The 22874-nt window shown below is 43.9% G+C and overlaps 2 protein-coding genes across 3 annotated transcripts in view; both read left to right on the top strand.

Moving 5' to 3' along the window:
- Positions 1-19344, top strand: part of LOC144888225 (uncharacterized) — a 26593-nt gene extending 7249 nt beyond the window's left edge. For both annotated transcript variants that reach the window (XM_078784323.1, XM_078784326.1), the window contains exons 4-5: positions 454-1683; positions 17212-19344. In XM_078784323.1, coding sequence (XP_078640449.1) covers positions 454-1683; positions 17212-17220 — 1239 coding nt within the window. In that variant the 3' untranslated portion in view covers positions 17221-19344. The remainder of the gene's footprint in view (positions 1-453; positions 1684-17211) is intronic.
- LOC144893614 (uncharacterized) lies at positions 14973-22874 on the top strand. The gene is made up of 2 exons (XM_078784329.1): positions 14973-17373; positions 20086-22874. Exon 2 carries the CDS (start codon positions 20099-20101, stop codon positions 21239-21241), a length of 1143 nt encoding a protein of 380 aa, XP_078640455.1. The 5' UTR covers positions 14973-17373; positions 20086-20098; the 3' UTR covers positions 21242-22874.

Here is a 22874-nt window from a genome sequence, read left to right as displayed (position 1 = left end):
TGTGAGGCGCGATTGGAGAGGCGTGTGAAGGATTGGAGAGGAGAGGAGTGTGAGGGATTGGAGAGGTGAGGGATTGGAAAGGAGAGGGATGTGAGGGTTTGGAGAGGAGAGGAGTGCTAGGTGGAGAGAGGAGAGTGTCAGGTGGAGACAGGAGAGTGTCAGGTGGAGACAGGAGAGTGTCAGGTGGAGAGGAGTGAGGGGTCACATATTATGTGAAATAAATAAATTGTGTTCATCACACCATTTCTGGATCTGATGACTTGCCAGTAACCATTTTGTAAAAATGAATGTGCAGCATATAACTCAATATGTCGAAATGTCACACACATCCATGCCCGTGGGATTCCCACGGGTGACCCCGCTAGTAAAGTATATTCTAACTTATGTTCTATTATTAGTAGAATATAAGTTATCATTGGTGTCTTTACCTTATTCTATTTATTTTCTATCCAGGTCCTCAATGAGCACCCAATCGACACATCAAGGATAGGCGCTCTTGTCTTCGATACAACGGCAGTGAACTCTGGGGTCAAGAGTGGAGTCGTAGTAAGACTGGAGACTGAGTTTGGCAGGAGTCTTCTGCAACTGGCGTGTCGGCACCACATCCACGATTTGGTTGGAGGGGCGTCTTGCTCAATAGTGTATGGCCCCACCACAGGACCTAATGAACAGCTGTTCAAGCGACTGCTCAACACTTGGAGTGAATTGGACCAGGGCAACTACACATTGGTCGAGGTGTCTGCTCAACAGAGAGAGCTGGCTGGCCATGTACATGCCACCATCACCTTCCTTCAGACGTGGATGGAGAATAGCACAAAGGAGACTCTTCGACACGACTACCTGGAGCTGGCACACCTCACACTGCTGTTTCTTGGAGGGACTGTCCCTGATGGTATGAGGACCATCACTATCAAAGCTCCTGGGGCATTCCACCACGCCCGTTGGATGAGCAAGACTTTATACACTATAAAGGTGGCACTCTTCCGTCGGCAGCTGGGAGATATCTACACACCCGAAGAGCTGGAAGACATAACCAGTCTCGCTGCATTCATGTCAGTCTTCTACACTAAAGCGTGGTTGACATGTACCAGTGCTGCAGATGCACCATCTAACGACCTGTACCTGATGAAGAACCTCCTCAAGGCTGAGGCCAGTATCGCAAAGAATCCAACAAAGTGGCCTGCCAAATTTCTGTCCTTTGTGACTGTGGCCCGAGAGAAGCTACAAAACCATTTGTGGTACCTCTCAGAGAGATTGGTCTCTTTGGCACTCTTCTCGGACAGAACGTCATCTGACAAGCAGACTATGAGAAGGGCTATGCTCAGGTACCATGGGACTGCACATAACATGATACAGGAGATGCCAGCCTCACAGCAATTGGGGAGTAAAGCCCTCAAAGACATTGTTGGTTACGACTCTTGGAGCATGTTTGAACTCTTGGGTATTGACTCAAGTTTTGTCAAGCTCCCCGTTGCACAGTGGCCAACCTCAGACAGCTATCGTCATGGCAAGGAAGTTGTGGCCAACCTCCCAGTTGTCAATGACGCAGCAGAGCGGACACTTGGACTCGCCACAGATTTGAACACTAACAAGGCCCCCACATCTGAGGCGCAGCTCCAGGCTCTATACAGGGTTGTGAAGGGCGTCAGGGAGAAGCTGCATGGACTGGCAACATCCACTGAGGTTGTGACTAAGAAGTCATTGGCCTCCATTGATTACAATTGGGACTAGGTTTTTTATTTTGTTATCAATGTTCAATGTCAGACCTTAAATTTGAGACAAAAAAGCTTAATCAATGACAAAAGTTAATTTAAAGTACATTTAATTTGACTATAGCTCTGATTAATGATTATCCTATGATTAAAAAGCAAAATTTTCATTTTTTTTTCAAACAAATGCCTTAAATTTGAGATGAAAATGAGTTTTTGGGATAAAAGTTGTATTGAATTGTGTCACAGACATTGTTAAGCTATCCAATCATCCTTGGCTTTCAATTCTGAATCTTTTTGGTACCAGAATCAACTCTGGGGGTCACACACAGCCTGAGAAATCATCGATTTAAAGAATTTTTTGAGTCGTCTGTAACGGTTGCTATGGTAACGGGCTGTTTTACCGTAAGACGTCAATATTTTTGAAAAGAAATTTCATGGTTTTGTTTCTGTTACCCAGCCACAACTTTTAGGTAAATTACAACCTTGTAGTATGAAAAATTGAGAATCACCCCTGATTTGGCCCAGCCTAATATATATGTATATATATATATTAGTGGGGCGGCTTAGCCCAAATATTCAAAAGAATTGTGCATTTTGTGATACAAGCACCAAATTTGGCACAAATGTACATTAATATGTTGCGAACATTTTCAGATATTGGGCCACTTGAAATTCTCTCTTTATGTCCGCCATATTGGATTTCAAAATGGCCGCCACTTGAAATCTACATTTGCTATTATCTCTGGACGTAATGCACCTATTGACTTGATTCTGGTATCTAAATGTATGTTTTTGGGGGCAAGGAATCCAATGGTACCAATTTCAACTTAATATTATCTATCACAGTCTGTTATATAATTTTATTTGGAAATTATCTAGGCAAATATTGGATTCAACACAATACTTTGAAAAGAATGTCTTAGTTCTGTAAATATAAATAAATAAAAAAACTATACTAAATCACTAGTAACAACTCAGACAAGCTCATATATACTGGCAGTCTAAAATATAAATTCATATCCCATTAGGAAACAAAGTGACCCATTCATTTGTGTTTTTCATATGCATATTTTATGTAACATTACATTCATATTGTCAATAAATACCAAACATGCATAATCCCCTTTTCCTAGACCCTTTAAGCCATCTTTTGTGTTTCTAGAGTACAGAAATTTCTTGTATAGGCTTCCATCTGTCTTGTTTCCTTAACAATGCACTGTAGCATGTCTTTAACAATGTTTACAAACATGACTCCACTACATGTCTTTAATCACAGCCCTGACCCAAATAAAAGAGTAGAGAGGCTGCATGTGTGTTGACCCACATCAACTGTGTTCTTTGTGTGTGGCTGTGTTTAAATCACCTTGTGACTCCACATAAATGAGTTAATTACATACAATCTGGGCTCAGCTAGACAACATTGTGTGGTCAGCAATGAAGACGAGAGTCTGAATTACATGTATGCAAAAGACCTTGTGAACCAGTGAAGCAAATACACGGGTAAGCATGAATTAAATCTAGGGCATGATATAATTTCCATGATGTTTACCTCTACACTCAATGGTGGAAGGAGGTAATGTTTTGATCCCAGCTTGTCTGTATGTCTGTTTGTCTGTTAGTCCAAAAAATTCCAGACAAAGCTTGTAGTAGTGGTAGTTGTAGTGGTAGTGGTGATAACAGAAATTGTTATATAGAACTGAACTTATATTATTATTATATGCAGAAAATAACTTCATTTCTATATGCCCTGCAGTGGACAGGTTAATTGGTTTATGCACTGAAGGGGTCACCCTGGTGTGCACTGCTGTGTTCTGCCTCACTGAGTTGTTCAGGTATGATGTACTCAGCACAAGCTTACCTGATACACATGTGTGCTGGCTAAAACCACTTGTCTGGTGGGCACGACAGAGGCAGGTTGTCTAATAGCCATCCTGGTCTTACTTTTTTGGGGTTTATCTGAAATTCTTACTATAAGGCTTTAAATTAGAAATGTTTTATATAAAGTAGTATTTTGAGTGAAGTGTGTATTCCACACTGACAGTTTTGACATGTTCTGAATTTAACACAAAGGCTGTAATTAACAGAACGGGGTATGTCTGGAAAATGTACTGTCCAACCTAATAAGAGTTTAGACTGATTTATATTTAAATCTTGGCTGTGTAAATATTGTAAGAATTTATGAATTCAAATGTTTTGTAAATATTCAATAAATTTGGGAATATTTTTTAACTAAAGAATCTCATGTGATTTTATTTCTCTTCTTGCCTCCGGTATGGGTGAAAATTTAATTCCGGCATAATCTCACAAAACTAATTCCCTAAGTGTGCCAAGCTAAATGCTCTACGATATAGAGGAATTATCCTCCTCTCCATTAGTATGGCGGAGGAAACCCCTCTATTATATATATAACAAAATGTTAACATTATATCATTGTATCGTTGCAGATTCAGAAGACAGTTCCACCATGTCCAAGAGCTTCAGACTAGCTGATGTTGAGCGAACTTCACCATCAACATCACAGCACCTCACCACAACTGACTGGAAGTTATGCCTTATATGTCAAGAGGACAAGACGGAGACACTGACCAAACCTGACCAATCAAAGAGAAAAGACATTGGGAGTGGGTACAGTTCACTCGCAGAGAACTTGGTCAAATTCAGTGAACTTGGAGAGCTTCCAGGATCATTTCACCTGGAAAGACTCGATGATGGTCATGGCATTGAAGCTGCGATGGTTGCACACGGTGCAAAATATCATCAGACATGCAGGCTCCAGTACAACAACACCAAACTGCAGAGAGCACAAAAGAGAGCACTCAAGAAAGAATGTGAGAGCGATGAGGAACAAGCTGCATGCAAACGCACCAGGTTACATTCACGCTCATCGAGTACAGAGAAGAAGGTCCCAGAAAATTGTTTCTTCTGTGAACAACCTGCTGGGGCTGACAGTCTTCGGAAAGCTGCAACATTCCAAATGGACAAACGGGTGCGTGCCTGTGCAACCCTTCTTGGTGATACAGAACTGCTGGGCCATCTCAGTGGTGGGGACATGATAGCGTTGGACGCCCAGTATCACCCACGGTGCTTGATAGGACTTTACAATCGCACAAGAAAGGCCCAGTCAACAGGATCACAGGACACAAAACAAGAGCGAGCAATGTCGGCAGTTGTCTTCGCTGAACTCGTCCTCTACATTGAAGAAACCAGACAAGATGAGGAGACGGCACCAGTATTCAGATTGGCTGACCTTGTCCAGCTCTATCAGTCCAGAATGGAACAGCTAGGAGTCCAGCTCGACACGAGAGTCCACTCCACATGACTGAAACAGAGACTGTTGGCTCAGTTTCCTGACATGCGGGCACACACCAAGGGGAGAGACATCCTGATGGCATTTGAAGAAGATGTCGGTGCTGCTCTTGCCAAAGCCTGCGAGCTGGACAGTGATAGTGATGCAGTCCATCTTGCCCATGCTGCACAGATTGTTCGCCGTCACATGTTTGGAGAAGCCAAGCCCTTCACAGGATTCCCTGAAGTATGTCAAGAAGAATCTGTGCCACCGTTGCTGCTTGCCCTAGTCAGTATGATCCTAGAGGGACCCAGCATCAAGGAACAGATGGCAGACACTAACCCTGCAGCAATTGCCACAGCTCAGATACTGAAGTTCAACAGCATCAAACACAAGCGAACACGTGGCACATCATCCACCACATCATGCACATGACGATGAGTCAACAACATACATGTACTTGTGGCAATGCTGAACTTGTTAACACTAGGACGTGCCCGTACGTGGGTGCCCGTTCCGTGGGCAAAAAAAAAAAAAAAAAAAAATTCCAAATTTAAATCAAGTGTACCTCCCTGTCTTTGCTAGCCATGACATTCGATGCCATTGACCATTGCCACTCCTACGCCACGGTGAGGCGACAGGGTAGGATTTGTAGGAGACCTGAAAGTGCAGTGTCAGTATGTATTCCATGTTCGAATTGTTTTAGTTTTAAAATAGTTAAAAAAAAAAAAGGTTTGCAAAGCATATCACCAAATTGAAACAGATTTGAAACAGAGCAGAATTCGTTATTATTATTATATTACTACAAATTATTACAAATTATTACATTACAAATTTTATTCGTTAATGTTAATTCCCTGCCATCACCCACTGCCATCACCCTCTGCCATCACCCTCCCATCACCCTCCCATCACCCTGCCATCACCCTCCCATCACCCTGCCCCATCACCCTGCCCCATCACCCTGCCCCATCACCCTCCCATCTCCCCCCCATCACCCTCACATCACCCTCCCATCACCCTGCCATCTCCCTCCCACCACCCTCTGCCATCACCCTCTGCCATAACCCTCCCATCACCGTGCCATCACCCTCTGCCATCACCCTCTGCCATCACCCTCTGCCATCACCCTCTGCAATCACCCTCTGCCATCACCCTGCCATCACCCTCCCATCACCCTGCCATCACCCTGCCCCATCACCCTCCCATCTCCCCCCCATCACCCTCCCATCACCCTCCCATCACCCTGCCATCTCCCTCCCACCACCCTCTGCCATCACCCTCTGCCATCACCCTCTGCCATCACCCTGCCATCACCTTGCCATCACCCTCTGCCATCACCCTCTGCCATCACCCTCCCATCACCCTCTGCCATCACCCTCCCATCACCCTCCCATCACCCTGCCCCATCACCCTGCCCCATCACCCTGCCCCATCACCCTCCCATCTCCCTCCCAAACAAAGAATAATAAAAATTGTCTACATGTACATTGTACACACCTTTATGTCGTTAGCACCACTTTATAAACAACATTGCAGAGGAAACGGCGCTTCTTCTTTGTTTCCTCGTCCTGGGCAAGAATGCGGAGGCTGCTGGATCTGCCAACCCTACAGGTCGCCACGTAGAACTGGCAATGGCTGAAGAAGTCTCTTGGGCAGAAGATCCCAACATGGTGTAGCGACTGCCAAAAGAAGTTGTGCACTTATTTTGATGAAATCTTTTCGTAACAATTTTTCTTCAATCAATAAATAAATAATAAGAATTGTCCACATGTACACACCTGTATGTCGTTAGCAGCTCTTCATAAACAACATTGCTGAGGAAACGGCACTTCTCCAGGAGATCCTAACATGGTGTACGACTGGCAAAAGAAGTTGTGCACTTTTTTTGATGAATTCGTTTCGAAACAATTTTTCTTCAATAAATAAATAATAATAAAAATTGTCTACATGTACATTGTACACACCTTTATCTCCTTAGCACCTCTTCATAAACAGCATTGCAGAGGAAACGGCGCTTCTTCTTTGTGTCCTCGTCCTGGGCAAGAATGCGGAGGCTGCTGGATCTGCCAACCCTACAGGCCGCCACGTAGAACTGACAATGGCTGAAGAAGTGTCTTGGGCAGAAGATCCCAACATGGTGTAGCGACTGCCAAAAGAAGTTGTGCACTTATTTTGATGAAATCTTTTCGTAACAATTTTTCTTCAATCAATAAATAAATAATAAGAATTGTCCACACTAGGGCATGCCCGTACTATATATATGCCCGATTGCCCGTACTATATATCTATCTAAAATTATATCCCCCCCCTCTATTTACATGAAATGGTTTGGTCCATTCGCAACGCCAAAGCGAACGGCGAACGGCTTGCGAGTACAGTGACAATCCCCCCCCTCTATTTACATGAATGGTTTGGTCCATTCGCAACGACCACAGAACCCCCCCCTCTATTTACATGCAATGGTTTGGTCCAAAGCGAACGGCTTCCGGAGTTTGGTAAAGAAATCGCCATCGCGTGCACAAACGCGCAGGAAAGCGAATGAATCGCAAATTCGTTTTTATTAGTTTTAAAACGTAGTTTAACGCCAACATAGTTTGCAAACGTGAAATAAATGAATACGCTCTCAAATGTGCCATCCGAGGCAGAGTGTGCCCGCCACGTTCGGCACACGCGATAGTTCGCTGCTCTCTGATTGGTTGAATCGTTTTTTGGACATAGCTCGGTAAGTAATTGTCCGATTAATATGAAACCTTGAAAAGGCACATCCTCGGGTCCCCAGCAATATACCTGGCAAGTTAAAAGTATATCGGACCCGTGGTTGTCGAGAAACAGCGGTCACAGACAAACGTACAGACAGACAGAGATTACTGGAATTATAGATAGATGTACACACCTGTATGTCGTTAGCAGCTCTTCATAAACAACATTGCTGAGGAAACGGCACTTCTCCAGGAGATCCTAACATGGTGTACGACTGGCAAAAGAAGTTGTGCACTTTTTTTGATGAATTCGTTTCGAAACAATTTTTCTTCAATAAATAAATAATAATAAAAATTGTCTACATGTACATTGTACACACCGTTATCTCGTTAGCACCTCTTCATAAACAACGTTGCTGAGGAAACGGCGCTTCTTCTTTGTTTCCTCGTCCAGGGCAAGAATGCGGAGGCTGCTGGATCTGCCAACCCTACTGGCCGCCACGTAGAACTGACCATGGCTGAAGAAGTCTCGTGTGCAGAAGATCCCAACATGGTGTAGCGACTGTCCTTGGGATTTATTCACAGTCATGGCAAAGCAGGGTCGTACCGGAAACTGCCGACGCCGCAGAGTGAACGGGAACATGTTGTCAGATGGACTCAAGGTTATGCGTGGAATGAGCAATGTGCGTCCAGAATTGACACCCATCACAGATTGTGCAACCAACAGATTTGGAAGGATCTGAAGTATGATGTACCTTGAGCCATTGCAGTGCCCGCTTTGCTGGTCGAAGTTTCGCAGCAGCATGATTACCATACCCACCTTGAGAGAGATTCGATGTGGCGGCATACCAGATGGACAGAGGGTGTTCAGGAACTCAGGCGGATACAAATGATCACCCTCAGATTCCGCTGTATCGACGCTACAGCAAACATGTTCCTCCCCTGGAAATATGGTCGTCATGTAGGCATTTACCTGATCGACTTCGGAATTGGTCGGACATAGTATAACACGCTCGCATAGCCACTTGGGGTTGCTAATGTTGTTATGCAAGTCTTCGTACACCCAAGTGACAATATCCTGAAGTTTTTCACCTGGAAGAATGAGCGGTTCCCTGAGCTCAATAGCAAATTCACCCTCTTCTGGATTGACAGGAATCTTCCCTTCACCCAGATCCAGCAGGAATTTTGCAAAATCAGATTCGTCCTGTTGTTCTCCAGCACCCTGCATGATCCTCATGTTTACTCTGAGACGAAGTATCTGCACTTTTCTCCACAGGTATGAGCTCTTGAAGCACCTTCCAACTATGTCAATACGGCTACCGTGTGGCACAACAGTAAGGATCTGCCTCCAGTCACCACTGAAAACCATTGCGATGCCGCCAAATGGTTCCTCTGAGCCCCGAAGCCACTGGAATGTTCGATCTGCTGCCTCCAATGCGCGACAATCCATCATTGAAACCTCATCCACCACCATTAGATTAGTCATGCGTATGAGTGCTGCAGTGGTGTCATTTTCACTGATGTTGCAAGTGGACTCATCAGTGAGAATGAGAGGACACTTGGTCCTACTATGGAAGGTGGCCCCTTTAGGCAGCAGCGTAGCTGCAATACCACTTGCAGCAGTTGCAAGAGCCACTTTGCCCATTGCTCGCACTTTGTTGAGTATATGAGACAATGTGAATGTTTTCCCAGTCCCACCACTTGCATCAACTGCAAGCATGCAGCCATGTCCGTGTTCCACACTCCGCATCACTGTATCGACAACAACGCGCTGCTCGTCATTAAGAAGGCACTCTGTTTGAGCGATGTGAGCCTCAAGTTCTCCTATATTGTGCACTGTTTCGTGCTCGATGACGCGCGGAATGCGAGACTGGAAATGAACTGGTTCAGGCTCAGGAAGGCCAAAGGTCTTACTGAGCGAAAAGCCGTGGCACTCAACTTTGTTCCTCAGCTCTAGTAGCACTGCACTCACAATGCGTCCATTTGGTTCATTCACACCTGCTGCACGCATGAAGTCCTCGCACAGCACATACTTGTGCCTTTCCCAGAACTGCACGTGGTTGCCTCTGAGAACGAATATGAGCATGTTGGCAAATACTTCGCGGACTGCAGGGCCAAATGCAATATTTGCAGCCTCTTCCATAACAGAATCCACCTCCTGGTCATTGTCAACGATGCCATATGCAATGCAGGCTGCCAGATAGGTCTCCATGACCCTACCACCAACACGACGGAGATCCTGAAAGCATGTGGGGCCAGGCACGCGGTACAGTAGCATGCGGAGATAGTACAACTCGGCAGTATGTGAGTTGACGGGAATAATGGGGAGCCGCCCAACCGTATCAGCCTTACGGTTATCCTGGAAACTCAGCCTTCTCTTCCGCAATTGAAACCTTTTCCTCAAGTAGGTGAAGTGTTGGAATACATCTGGATATAGAACATGACGCATGTGTGGATGGAGATTCATGGCTTCGAAAAAGGCGGTGAGGGTTGTTGCAGGGGGTCCTGACTCTGCCACGTTCTGTACGGCACCTTCGTCATTGAACGTGATCACCTGCTCATCCTGTAGATGGAGTGCCAGCATCTCGACTGGTGGGTACTTGCGTTGAATGGGGAAATCGTATATGCGCCAGTATCCCTCAGATGCGGTGATGTAACGCCCTAGTTCGTAGCGTGCCACTTCATCATGTCGTAATGCCTCTCGCATCCTCTCATGAGGCTCAAGTCTGACCAGGCACTGGTCCGGGCCCTTTTCAAGGTATTTGTACAGGTACTTGACACAGGTGACAGCACAGACGATCTCAAGGTTGATGTGAGCATCGTACCTGAGGACAATATATGGATTGTAAGGCACAACCCATGCATTGTTAACTAATACGTTAGCACCGCCTCGTATTGTCTTCATGATGGGATCACCAGGTGCAGCTTCTGCCCGTCTTCTGTACAGGGGATAGGAGTCATCAGAGAAGCTTGTCGTTTGTCGTAGGGCTTTGGGATAGTCCTTTGTGCACTTCCGGTCTGCCATGCAAGGGCTCAAGATGTTCCATTCCCCACATGGGCCGTGAATCATGTGTGATGTCACAATACGGTGTAGTTCCGGATTTGTGAGTCTGTCAGGAATCTCAGCAGAGACCACGCGATCGACATCTGCTGGTGTTCTGGGCTTATCGCGAGGTACCACGGTCAGGAGCATGTGTATATGGGGAAGGTGACGCTTTTGCGTTTCCTTCACCATCACGTAAGCGTCCACATGCCCCAAGATGTCATGCTTGAGGATGTCTGCGAGGAGTGCTTCCACCTTCATATGAAACACCCGGGCGATGATATCAGGTCTTGCATTGGGTGGCTGACCCTCAAAAACCGATTCTTTAATTTCTGGCCACTTTGGGTTGCAGGTGAATGTTAGGAAAAAGTCTGGCTTTCCCTTGACTCGGACTAAAGCCATTGCATCCTGAAACTCTTTGGCATACCAACGTGGCGACCCATAAATTGACGGTGGCAGAATGGTGAGGCGTCCAGGTAGCACCTCAGCATCACTGTTCAACGCATCAACGATGATCTTATACTTTTCTGCCTTAATTGACTTCTGGTTGCAGCGAATCCAAGTGAGACGGTGTGACTCAATTTTTGCCATCATGTCGCATACGTACTGCTGTGTCAACCTTCCACCACGAAGCAGTAGATTGAAGTGATGAGTAGGATCACGTACTTGTAGATGGTAGCGGTAGAAAGTTGTTGGCGTTGTCCCTGCCAACTCAGTGTGGTACCCCTGAGAGCCGCAGGGTAGCAGAAGTATGTATGATAGTGGGTCATACGCTGGATGCATGGCGTCTATTGTATGTAAACCTCCTCCTCTGAGGTGAACAGCGACTGCCAGCCTTCCAAACTGCTCAGTTGTCATTGCCCCTGGAGCAATGACAGCCACATCGCTGTCTGGGGAGGGAAGGTTGACGGTACCATGATGAAGGTCTCGGCGCCGCGTGCGACCTGTTAACACAATATTCAGTTCATTGGCGCTATCATTATGAACCACATACTCAATGGCTGATTTGAATTGCTGGACGTATGGGTTGCACTCATGAATGGCCTGTTGTGCTCTTAGCAAAAACTGCTCATTCAGGCCACTGTTCGAGGTGTGGGCACGACGATAATCCAGCTCATGGGCTGGATCGTGAAAGTAGATCTGAGCAAAGCGTGGGGTACAACCCAGATCGGCAAGAGGAGCACCAATGTAATGGTAAACCTTACCTTGTATGCGCACTCCAGGATTGAAGCCAGGCATACGTATCTCTCGGACACCGATACTTGCCATTGCCAGCGCGTTGTTGTACTGTTTCGCGTGCTTCACAAAGGCCTGGTTAAGGAAAAGGTTTTTAATAGCATCTGGAGGATGTGATGGAATTGAACCGGGTTTTGGATTCGTAGGATCATGCATAAGATCGACCTTGCCGTGGTTGCAGCAAAATCCTCTTCTCTCCTCATTCCACACCAAAGCAGCACAATGCGAGCATTTAGTGCATTGAAATATTGAGGTCCTGCTCAGCGCGTGCCTGTACTCACCATGAAGTACCTCTCGGAAGAAATCGGTATCATCGTATCGAGCAAGGTTGCGATTGTCATGGCGAGCCTGCTCTAGTCTCACACGGTGTACATCCTGATGGCGCAGGGCATCCCTTACTTGGCGGTCTTCTCGCTGGTGAGGGATTTCTTCTGCACGACGCCTTGTCTCGCGTCCAGTGTTGTCTGCCAAGCGAGCAGTCCGTTCCTCATCCGTTTTTTCTGCACGACGACTTGTTATGCGTCGAGTGTTGTCTGCCAAGCGAGCAGTGCGTTCTTCATCCGTTTCTTCTGTACGACGACTTGTTATGCGTCGAGTGTTGTCTGCCACGCGAGCAGTCCGTTCTTCATCTGTTTCTTCTGCACGACGACTTGTTATGCGTCGAGTGTTGTCTGCCAAGCGAGCAGTCCGTTCTTCATCCGTTTCTTCTGCACGACAACTTGTTATGCGTCGAGTGTTGTCTGCCAAGCGAGCAGTCCGTTCTTCATGCGTTTCTTCTGCACGACCACTTGTTATGCGTCGAGTGTTGTCTGCCAAGCGAGCAGTCCGTTCTTCATCCGTTTCTTCTGCACGACGACTTGTTATGCGTCGAGTGTTGTCTGCCACGCGAGCAGTCCGTTCTTCATCCGTTTCTTCTGCACGACCACTTGTTATGCGTCGAGTGTTGTCTGCCAAGCGAGCAGTCCGTTCTTCATCCGTTTCTTCTGCACGACGACTTGTTATGCGTCGAGTGTTGTTTGCCAAGCGAGCAGTCCGTTCTTCATCCGTTTCTTCTGCACGACCACTTGTTATGCGTCGAGTGTTGTCTGCCAAGCGAGCAGTCCGTTCTTCATCCGTTTCTTCTGCACGACGACTTGTTATGCGTCGAGTGTTGTCTGCCAAGCGAGCAGTCCGTTCTTCATCCGTTTCTTCTGCACGACCACTTGTTATGCGTCGAGTGTTGTCTGCCAAGTGAGCAGTCCGTTCTTCATCCGTTTCTTCTGCACGACGACTTGTTATGCGTCGAGTGTTGTCTGCCACGCGAGCAGTCCGTTCTTCATCCGTTTCTTCTGCACGACCACTTGTTATGCGTCGAGTGTTGTCTGCCAAGCGAGCAGTCCGTTCTTCATCCGTTTCTTCTGCACGACGACTTGTTATGCGTCGAGTGTTGTCTGCCAAGCGAGCAGTCCGTTCTTCATCCGTTTCTTCTGCACGACGACTTGTTATGCGTCGAGTGTTGTCTGCCAAGCGAGCAGTCCGTTCTTCATCCGTTTCAGCTGCACGACGACTTGTCACGCGCGTAACGTCGCGTGTCAGGCGAGCAGCTCGTTCTTCGTCAGATTCCATTGCGCGTGCACGCCGTGCAGCTTCGTTCCTTCGTTCTCGTAAACGACGACTCGATTGGGGCATTGTATAATAGATAATAGAATAGATAATAGAATAGAATAGATAGATAGAATAGATAGATATAACAATAAGACAGTGGGAAGATACAATCGAGACAGTAAGTCGGCACTTTCGTAAGGCCGGAAGTGAAGTCCTCACTGTCCGGAAGTTCGCATGTCGCAGTTACGATTATTCGCCATTTAGTGTTAATGGCCAATTATTCAATTAGCGCCAACGTATTTTGGCTGTTTGCAATTTAAGCGCAAGGAATCAATCAATTCAATGAAAAAAATGAAAAGGAAAAACACGCAACAACAACGCAACAACGTGTTCCGTGATTGGCTGCGGGAAGTGAGGTCTTTGGCTGATGGGTGATTGGCTGCCGGAGGAAGGTCGCAAATCGCAGTTACGATGAATCGCAAATTAGTTTTAAAACATAGTTTAACGGCAACATAGTTTGCCGACGGGAAATAAATGAATACGCTCTCAAATGTGCCATCCGAGGCAGAGTCTGTTCGCCACGTTCGGCACACGTGATAGCTCGCTGCTCTCTGATTGGTTGAATCGTTTTTTGGACATAGCTCGGTAACTACTTCTGCGATTAATTTAAAACCTTGAAAAGGCACATCCTCGGGTCCCCAGCAATATACCTGGCAGGTTTCAAGTATATCGGACCGGTAGTTGTCGAGAAACAGCGGTCACAGACAAACATACATACAAACATACAAACATACACACAGAGATTGCTGGAATTATAGATAGATGACACTGTTTATGTACACGTATCTTCAGTACCGGTATATACCTAGCCTCAGATACCAGTACACCTAGCCTCAAATACTAGACCATGTAGCATGTCAGTATTATACCTAAGACATTTACAGAACTAAGACATTCTTTTCAAAGTATTGTGTTGAATCCAATATTTGCCTAGATAATTTCCAAATAAAATTATATAACAGACTGTGATAGATAATATTAAGTTGAAATTGGTACCATTGGATTCCTTGCCCCCAAAAACATACATTTAGATACCAGAATCAAGTCAATAGCTGCATTACGTCCAGAGATAATAGCAAATGTAGATTTCAAGTGGCGGCCATTTTGAAATCCAATATGGCGGACATAAAGAGAGAATTTCAAGTGGCCCAATATCTGAAAATGTTCGCAACATATTAATGTACATTTGTGCCAAATTTGGTGCTTGTATCACAAAATGCACAACAGGTTTGCTATGCTGCTACACACTATATATATATATATATATATATATATATATATATATATATATATATATATATAGATATATATATATATATATATATATATATATATATATATATATATATATTTCACTTCCTGTGTCCACTTTTGCCTCTTAGGTTATTCGGGGTACAGGTCCTGCATTAACCATGAGTGAATTGGCTTTAAAAATCTGGTTACAGGCCAATTGGGAAATATTTATTTAATACACCATTAAAAGATTAACTCAACACCTCTCATCCACGATTGCATCAGAACGAGCTGATTCGTCACACAATCGACCCCATTGCTACAACAACACCGGCAAGGTCACAGATTGTTGAACCCCAATATGGGTACGTTGAAAAATTTCGCAACACTATTTTTGATAAACCTGACACGCCCCATCCCCTGAAATGCCGCATAACGCCAGACCAGACACTCAAAGATATTACGGAACACTTGAAGACACGCTCTCCCCCTTCCAATCAACACTTGACCCAAAGAAAGCCAATGGAAATTTGATGCAAGAAACCCAGGCAGTTTATAGTCAGCAGAGGCCTACAGGTCTAATAATGTCTTAGGCCCACCAGAAAACCAAGATGACAGCCATATTATTTTGTCTGTATGCCATGGTGGGTGGAGTTCAGCAGCTGGCTGATCAATGGGTGCACAATTCAAAAATCGACCCCTAACAAGAACCACAACAACAACCCTGTGGACCACTTGTAGACCTGCGATGTTTGAGAGCATACCACCATTCACAACAGTCATCAGGAAAAGAATTGGCTTTGCTGACCATTTTGATGACCATCATGTATCCACCGATTGGCAGTCAGATAACTCATTGTGCAAGTTGAGGGCGATACTGATGGTTTGAAACCATTTTCGCCAAACTACTAGGAGTCGGCAGAGCCATAGAATACTTGAGTTTGATGAACTTAACAAGAGGCGCCATGTTATCAACCAACTGTTCACGTGCGTTAATTACGTACTTTTGGAACATACCTTTGAGACCTTTTACGAGATGCATTTTGGTACCACTTTGAATTCCTTTTTTTAAGGACAGATATGATGCCCTATAAGGACAGATAAGGACAGATACGAAGGAAATCACAGAAATTCCAGATGAGTGAGTGGTCTGATCTGGAAAGCTGGATGGCAGCACACAGAGGAGGGAATCCTCTGGATTTATACGCTGACTTGATCATGACTTCATTTTAAGTGTGTGCTTGGTAACAGTCAATTACCTAATAGCGGCTGAAGGAAAATAACATCTGCGTTGTTACAAAGCATTCGTAAGAAGTCCCAACTCATTGAAAGGCAAACTTCAATCTTTCAACACAGACATGTCGATGATTTGGTTAGTAAAGGAATTTGAACAATCAGCTCAACGCGGTCATGTTTTTGGGCCCGGTAAATTGTGGGAACAGTCCTGTATACTTGCTGAAGGTGGGGATATTGCATTCCCTCCATGTTTTTTATCTGTCAAAGGGCAACATTCGAGGAGAAATTCCAACCTGTTGACAGTGTGTCACTGTCACGCTATCCCATGAAGAGGTCAATCAATTGAACACTGGAAAACAATACGAGTTTCAGAAAAGTTTTGCCATGTACCATTTACAATGGGAGCTCGAGACAACGAGTAAACAATTCCAGTCTACAGCCACATTATGATCTATTTCTTTATATGGTGGAAGTGGCACTCAAACTTAGATCTGAGGTGAAGTCAACCTGTCTACAAATGAATTGGTGTGATTGAAGGCTTGTGTGCCAGGGAGTTTGTTCATTTGTTTCTTTTTGGACACAAACCTCTTCACTGGCTATGACAATAATGAGGCGTGGTTTCTCCGTTATGAAACCAAATGACATGACGGGAGAAATGACATGACAAACGGGGAGACCCCGGATGACAAACGGGAGAAACACAGACAAGACGATGCACACTAAGGTCCCAAGCATTTCACAAGACAGTCTGTAATACAAGTGGTGGAAAACATTGTACACTTTAGCATTGGGCCTGGCCTGTACTTTGCAACAAATTAGATGACCATGACAGCTGGTAGAGCTCTTCCATAATGCTGGTCACACAGTCAGCTATGATATTATTGAGCATATTGATACAGCTTAGCAGATAACGCTCTCAAATCAATGGACCCAAGTACAGGAACAAATCTAGTGCCTGGATGATTTGTATCGTTTACATGGGGCTGCATTGACCTAATTGATAGTAGTCTTGAACGTAGCTATACTTTACATGTGTGGTAGTTAACAACTTCTGAACTGTTCCTGAACCTTGCTGCCATGATGCCACCTTTAACATATCTTTTTTTTTTTGCCTTTCAGCTTCGGTGATCGGGACTCGTTTACACATCCCTGTCTCTCTCTGCTGCGTTGCTCTTGCCTTCTACGTGCTGCTCATCAAGTGAACTTGTAAACCTCTCTTGACGAGAGAACTATGATACATTGTGGACATTTTCTCACTTTGAGGATGTTGACAATTCAGAGGTGATGGTAAAAGAGAGATTATTCCTATCCAGGATGTTTCTGGTATCGAATACGCAACAGAATGCTTGGCTCTGAAGGCTAGTATTTATTGCTCTGTATCGACTGGCAAGAAAAACAATGCATCTTTCAAACCCGGTTCATAAGAGCATGTTTATCCAGTGTGAAATGAGGTACAGCCGTAATTTCTAGCATTCGCCTTATTTTTCAGAGCAAAAACAGTGAGCTTGTTTCCCACAGCAGTAAATATCCTCTTATCAACTTTTAATTTACAAAACCCCTTTTTTTCTGCTCTTCACTTTGTGTACTCATTCTGTATTTCCAAATTTGTTTTTAATGCTACCAACAATGTCATTTGATCCAATACAACTCGAGCTGAAAACCCTGACTTTTAATTTTATTGAGAAACTGATATCGTTGTCTTCAAATACATATTTGAATCCTTCGAAAATGTTTTGATGAGGCTGGAAAAATAATTTGTAATGTAGCATTCAGCTTGGCACTGCTGTTGGATGTATGTTGTTGGATGTTAGACTATAAGGTGTGTCAAGATATCCAAGAATCTCCAAACCAAGCTTAAATTAATAATTTGATAGGTATTCGAGAAAAGGACAATGTTGACTGTGTAAAGCCAAAGTCGGTCTTCATTGGTGAGAATCTCAAGAGGAGTGTATTTTTTGGTCATGGCCTTTTTTTCTTTTTTTTTTAATAAACATGTGACTTCACAATTTTTTATTTTTTTTTACCGCTGGAGAAAAACTTTTTTCCTTGTTACCTTTTAAATAAAGGAGTCTATTTGAAATTGCTAAAACAGACATGTTTTGATTCTTCAGCCTGTTGTACGTATCCTTCTAAGTGTTTACTCCATCATTTGCTCGCACCTCTGCGTTTCGCATTTTTATTAGCTTTATATTTAGTGGAACCTTTACTTTTGAAAATCCAGGTAGTAGACCATTCCATATTATAGGGGCGGGATGGGGAGGGGGTGCAAGTCACGTATTGAGTGAAGGAGGAAAGGAGGTTCAGCTGAATTGGGAACATTTGAGATGGAAGGAGTGTTTGGAAAGGGGGGGAAAATTACCTTGTTTTTACATATGTAATTTGTTAATGGTGGCAATTCATTCCATTTTCAGTATCTGGAAATGTGCATGAAGATGCAGGCTCTGTAATCCATGGTAAATGTGGAGTGCCGCTGAAGGGAGAAGTTTTTTTGCAATTATTCTTGATACGTCTGCTGTTTTAATCTCTTGGCTTTGTGTGAACAACCTGGTTCGGTTATCTCTGGTGTACTTGATACAATATCATATTAACGATTTAACATTTTCCTCCCCTGCCCCAAAGTTGTAATTTGACCGTGAGTTGTTAAACAAAACCCACCGTCTTGAGAGTCAAGGTGCCTAATTTTTCTGTACTCCAGCAGTAGGCCGGTCATTTTACGAATATACCCACCACAAATTGCAATAGTAATGAAACTTGGCATTTTTGTTCTTTTGACCCATGTAATAACATAGTAAAAGTCAAGGAATAACGAGGCATTGGAACACATTCATTTCGAGCAACCACTTTTTGACAGTTATGCACGAAAATAAGCTAATAAAAATGGCACAAAATAATGCACTTAATTTGTTATTTCGTTCACATTCTCAAAAGATGTCAGAAATGTAAGTGTTTAAGAGTGTAAGACAGGCCTTATGCCCTGGTTTTACAATACATTTGACATGTAAAGGTATATATATTGAGATAATTGACATTTAAGGTAGCTTTATCCCAATAAAATTGAATTTTTTCGAAAATATACATATCAATGAATTTTGAAAGCTAATATAATGGTCTATCATATTCTTATATCAAATTAGATTTTACTCTAGTCTAATTAGGTGAACAAAGCCTAATTAGGTGAATAAAATTTAATTACACGAACAATGATCTCCATAGCAACGACTTTGGACCTTGGATACGGTCGCTTTTATATAACCAATCTCAAAAAGTGTGGTATCAAAAGATTCGGAATAGCCTATAGTGCAATCCAGCTGAGAACCAATCAGAAGCCTCAACCAGATAATCCCTGCCTCGCCTCGCCTCAACTGCCCGAACTGATGCGTCCTGTCTTTGTGTTCTGAAAAATCATACCAATTTTCTATCGTCCACCATTTTTCTCCACGATCATCGTTCTTGGTCCAAATTACATCAAATTGATCGTTAGAACATTTTGAATCGTTTTATCTGCTATGGGGTGTTCATCGCGGTCCGGTCGGCGCAAAAAACGCAAACATTGCGGTCGAGTTCCCTTCGATTAGAAAAGCAAGATGGCGGCGCCCATAGACGAAACCAGTAGCCATGATGAAAATGTTTGTAGTTCTTCGAGGAAAATCGCCCCAAATATCGACAAACCACTGATCAAGGAAGACTCTAACGTCTCTGAGGGTTTAGTAACTCAACATTTAGTAACTCCCAGTTGATAATATGTGCAAGTTTGGCGACTTTATATTGTACTTTGACGGAGATATCTTGTTTGAAAAAAATGTGGTTTTCACCTCTCGGCGGCCATTTTGAATATGTAATTAGCATAAATTATGCAAATTTTTTTGCAAAATATATACTTTATGGTATGTCCTTCAATATGATGTGTGATGTTTATTGATTCATCCTTTGCTGTCAAAGTTGACTATTTTGGGATAAAGCTACCTTAATAGCCTTTTCTTCTTCTCTTTTCAGGTGAACCAGTAGCATGGACGATTGCGTTTTCTGCGGCAAGTCGCTCGGCAACGGCGAACCAACCACGACAGTAGGTGCCAAGGGGTGTGATGGAATAAGCAAGGCAAATGACGTCCGGCAGGCTGATATAAGTGTTGCACCTGGACAAGTTGTACACACCAACTGCAGGAAGGACTTCTGCTCCAAACTGTCTATTGAACGAGACAACAGAAAACGGGGATATGACTGTGCTGGTGCTTCCAGCGGCACTGTGCGTGCGCGTCGATCTGGCAGTCTTGCTTTTGACTACAGCCAACACTGTTTGTTCTGTGGAACACCAGACAAGTACCAGGGTAGAGAAAAAACACATAAACTTATACCAGTCCGAACAACGGACTTCCAGAGCAAGGTTACAGAGAGCTGTGTTAAACGCAATGATGCCTTGGCAGAGACAGTAAAGGCTCGAGTAGAATTCGCCCAGGACTTGCATGCCGCTGACGCAGTCTATCACAATGTATGTAGCGTAAACTTCAGAACTGGGAAGCAGATTCCACGCCAGTTCCTTACAGTGCCAAGCAAGCGACCTAAGTATGGTAGACCGGTTGATGACACACGAAACGATGCATTCCTACAAGTTGCAGAGTACCTCAAAGCCCATGACGAGGAACAGACAACGATACAGGATCTCATAGAGAAAATGGGGGAACTTCTTGCTGGAACTGATTGCACACCATATGGATTCACCTACATGAAGGAATGTATCCAAAAGCAGTTTGGTCAGGATATCGCCATCGCTGAAATAAATGGCAAAGAGAATGTTGTGACCTTTCGCCACAGGGCCTCTGCGATCATTCACGAATTCCATCAAAGGGAAAAGGAGACAACCTCTGAAGCTGAGAAGATGAGACTGATTGAGACGGCAGCAAAACTGATCAAAAGTGATGTGAAATTAGTAGAACAGTCGATAGATATGTATCCATGCTCAACTGAATTTTCCGCACCAGAAGAAGCCATGTCGTTCCTACCGGAATCATTAAAACTCCTTCTTCAAACACTCTTTGTCGGCCGAGATGCTGATAGGAAAGTCGGTTCTGTAGGCCAAGCAATCATGCAGGCAATTCGGCCCCGAGCAACAACAGGCAACTCAGGAAAAGACACTTGGACGCAATGTTTGTGACAAGCTTCTTGTTGCACATGGACTCCTGGGTTGTGATACCACGTCAAGAATTTACTCGATTGGCAAATCAACAGCCTTGAAGAAGCTGAACTCCAGTGCGTATTTCTCCGAGCTTTTGGCAAACTTCAACACTCCTGGAGCGTCAAAAGAGGATGTCATGACAGCTGGAGAGAATGCCCTGGTTTGCTTGTATAATGCCCAGCCCGGGGAAACACTGGACATGCTGAGGCTTCAACGCTTCCACCAGAAGGTTTCAACAAGCACTGTCAGAGTTGAGCCTCGTACCCTGCCCCCTACATCAGCATCTGCAAAGCAACATTGCCTACGGGTGTATGTTCAGGTTCAGCAGTGGCAAGGAGTTGCCATGGATGCCAATGGTTGGGGATGGGCTATCCGTGACGAGAGAATGGTTCCCGTGATGACCGAGATGAAGCCTGCTCCAGATTACCTTCTAGATGCCATCCACTGTGGCTGCAAAACAGACTGCAGCACCCTACGATGCAGCTGTCGCAAGTACAGCCTGGAATGCTCTTACGCATGCAGTGAATGCAAAGGACTTCACTGTTCTAATGTGACCTTGTCAGAACCAGAAAGTGATCCAGAAGAAGAATAAGCTCTTAGGTTGGTGCTTGAATCGCAGTTCATTCAATTATTAAATAAAACACTTTTTTTTTTTTTCAATATATATATATTTTTTTCAATATTATTTTCAATATTATTTAACGATTTTTTTTGTATATATAGTACGATATGAACTTGTTCACATAAAGCCATTACATTGCAGGCCTCAGGGACATAAAATTGCAGGATCTCATAAGGATTTAGCACGGAAACAGTTTTTGGTCTGAAAATTTTATGCAGATTTTCGCTTAAAACCTTCTCTTAAAGATTGCAAAAATTGGAAATGTTCCAATGCTCCGATTCTCCTTGACTTTTAGTATGTCATTCTCCACTAAATTTGACATTGAAAAATGCATGTTTCATTACTATTGCAATTTGTGGTGGGTTCGACCCCAAAATGGCGTAGATTGACTGGACTACAGCCCCAAACCAAAGTTATCCCCACAAGTACTCAATGTCACAACCATTAATCCTTGATGTCGACTGATAATAATCCTTGTGTACATGAGAATTTACGAAATGCAGAAAAAAAGGGTAATTATCTGGATAATACCTTGGGTTGTTGCTCACAAAATGGGAAATTGGAGATGCACTTACTTATGGCAATTAAATGTTTTGTCCTTTACTTGGGTTTTCGCTGGAAGAATCTGACTTTGCAACCCAATTTATTTCTCAAAATGTCATTCTTAAACTTATTGCTTTGTAACAACTGAAATGAAGCCACATAACAGCTGTCTATAGTTGCAAACACTGTGGGAACATGGAACGGGCACCTATCTATCCGTACTGCATCAAATGTAATCTTTTGTTCCATTGAAAAATGTTTGCAACTCAACTTTGAAATTTGCTGTAACTTTGTTGTTTATTTTCATGCCAGGTTTTTGATGGGGGCAGATGGGGAGGTTGCAATCATAAGTTATGAAACATTCTGTTATATATTGCTTTGCACTTGAAGTTTGATGTACCTGGGAAAAAAAAAATTGATGTACCAATAAATTGTGGAGTAAATTTC

Source organism: Myxine glutinosa, chromosome 1 (assembly GCF_964187855.1).
Source record: "Myxine glutinosa chromosome 1, kmMyxGlut1.1, whole genome shotgun sequence".
Taxonomy (NCBI): domain Eukaryota; kingdom Metazoa; phylum Chordata; class Myxini; order Myxiniformes; family Myxinidae; genus Myxine; species Myxine glutinosa.
The sequence above is the reverse complement of the archived record's forward strand: the minus strand, read 5'-3'. Positions and strand labels throughout refer to the sequence as shown.

Excerpts from the sequence above, each read along its gene's own strand:
- LOC144893614 (XM_078784329.1), top strand. The coding sequence starts at position 20,099 with ATGGACGATTGCGTTTTCTGCGGCAAGTCGCTCGGCAACGGCGAACCA.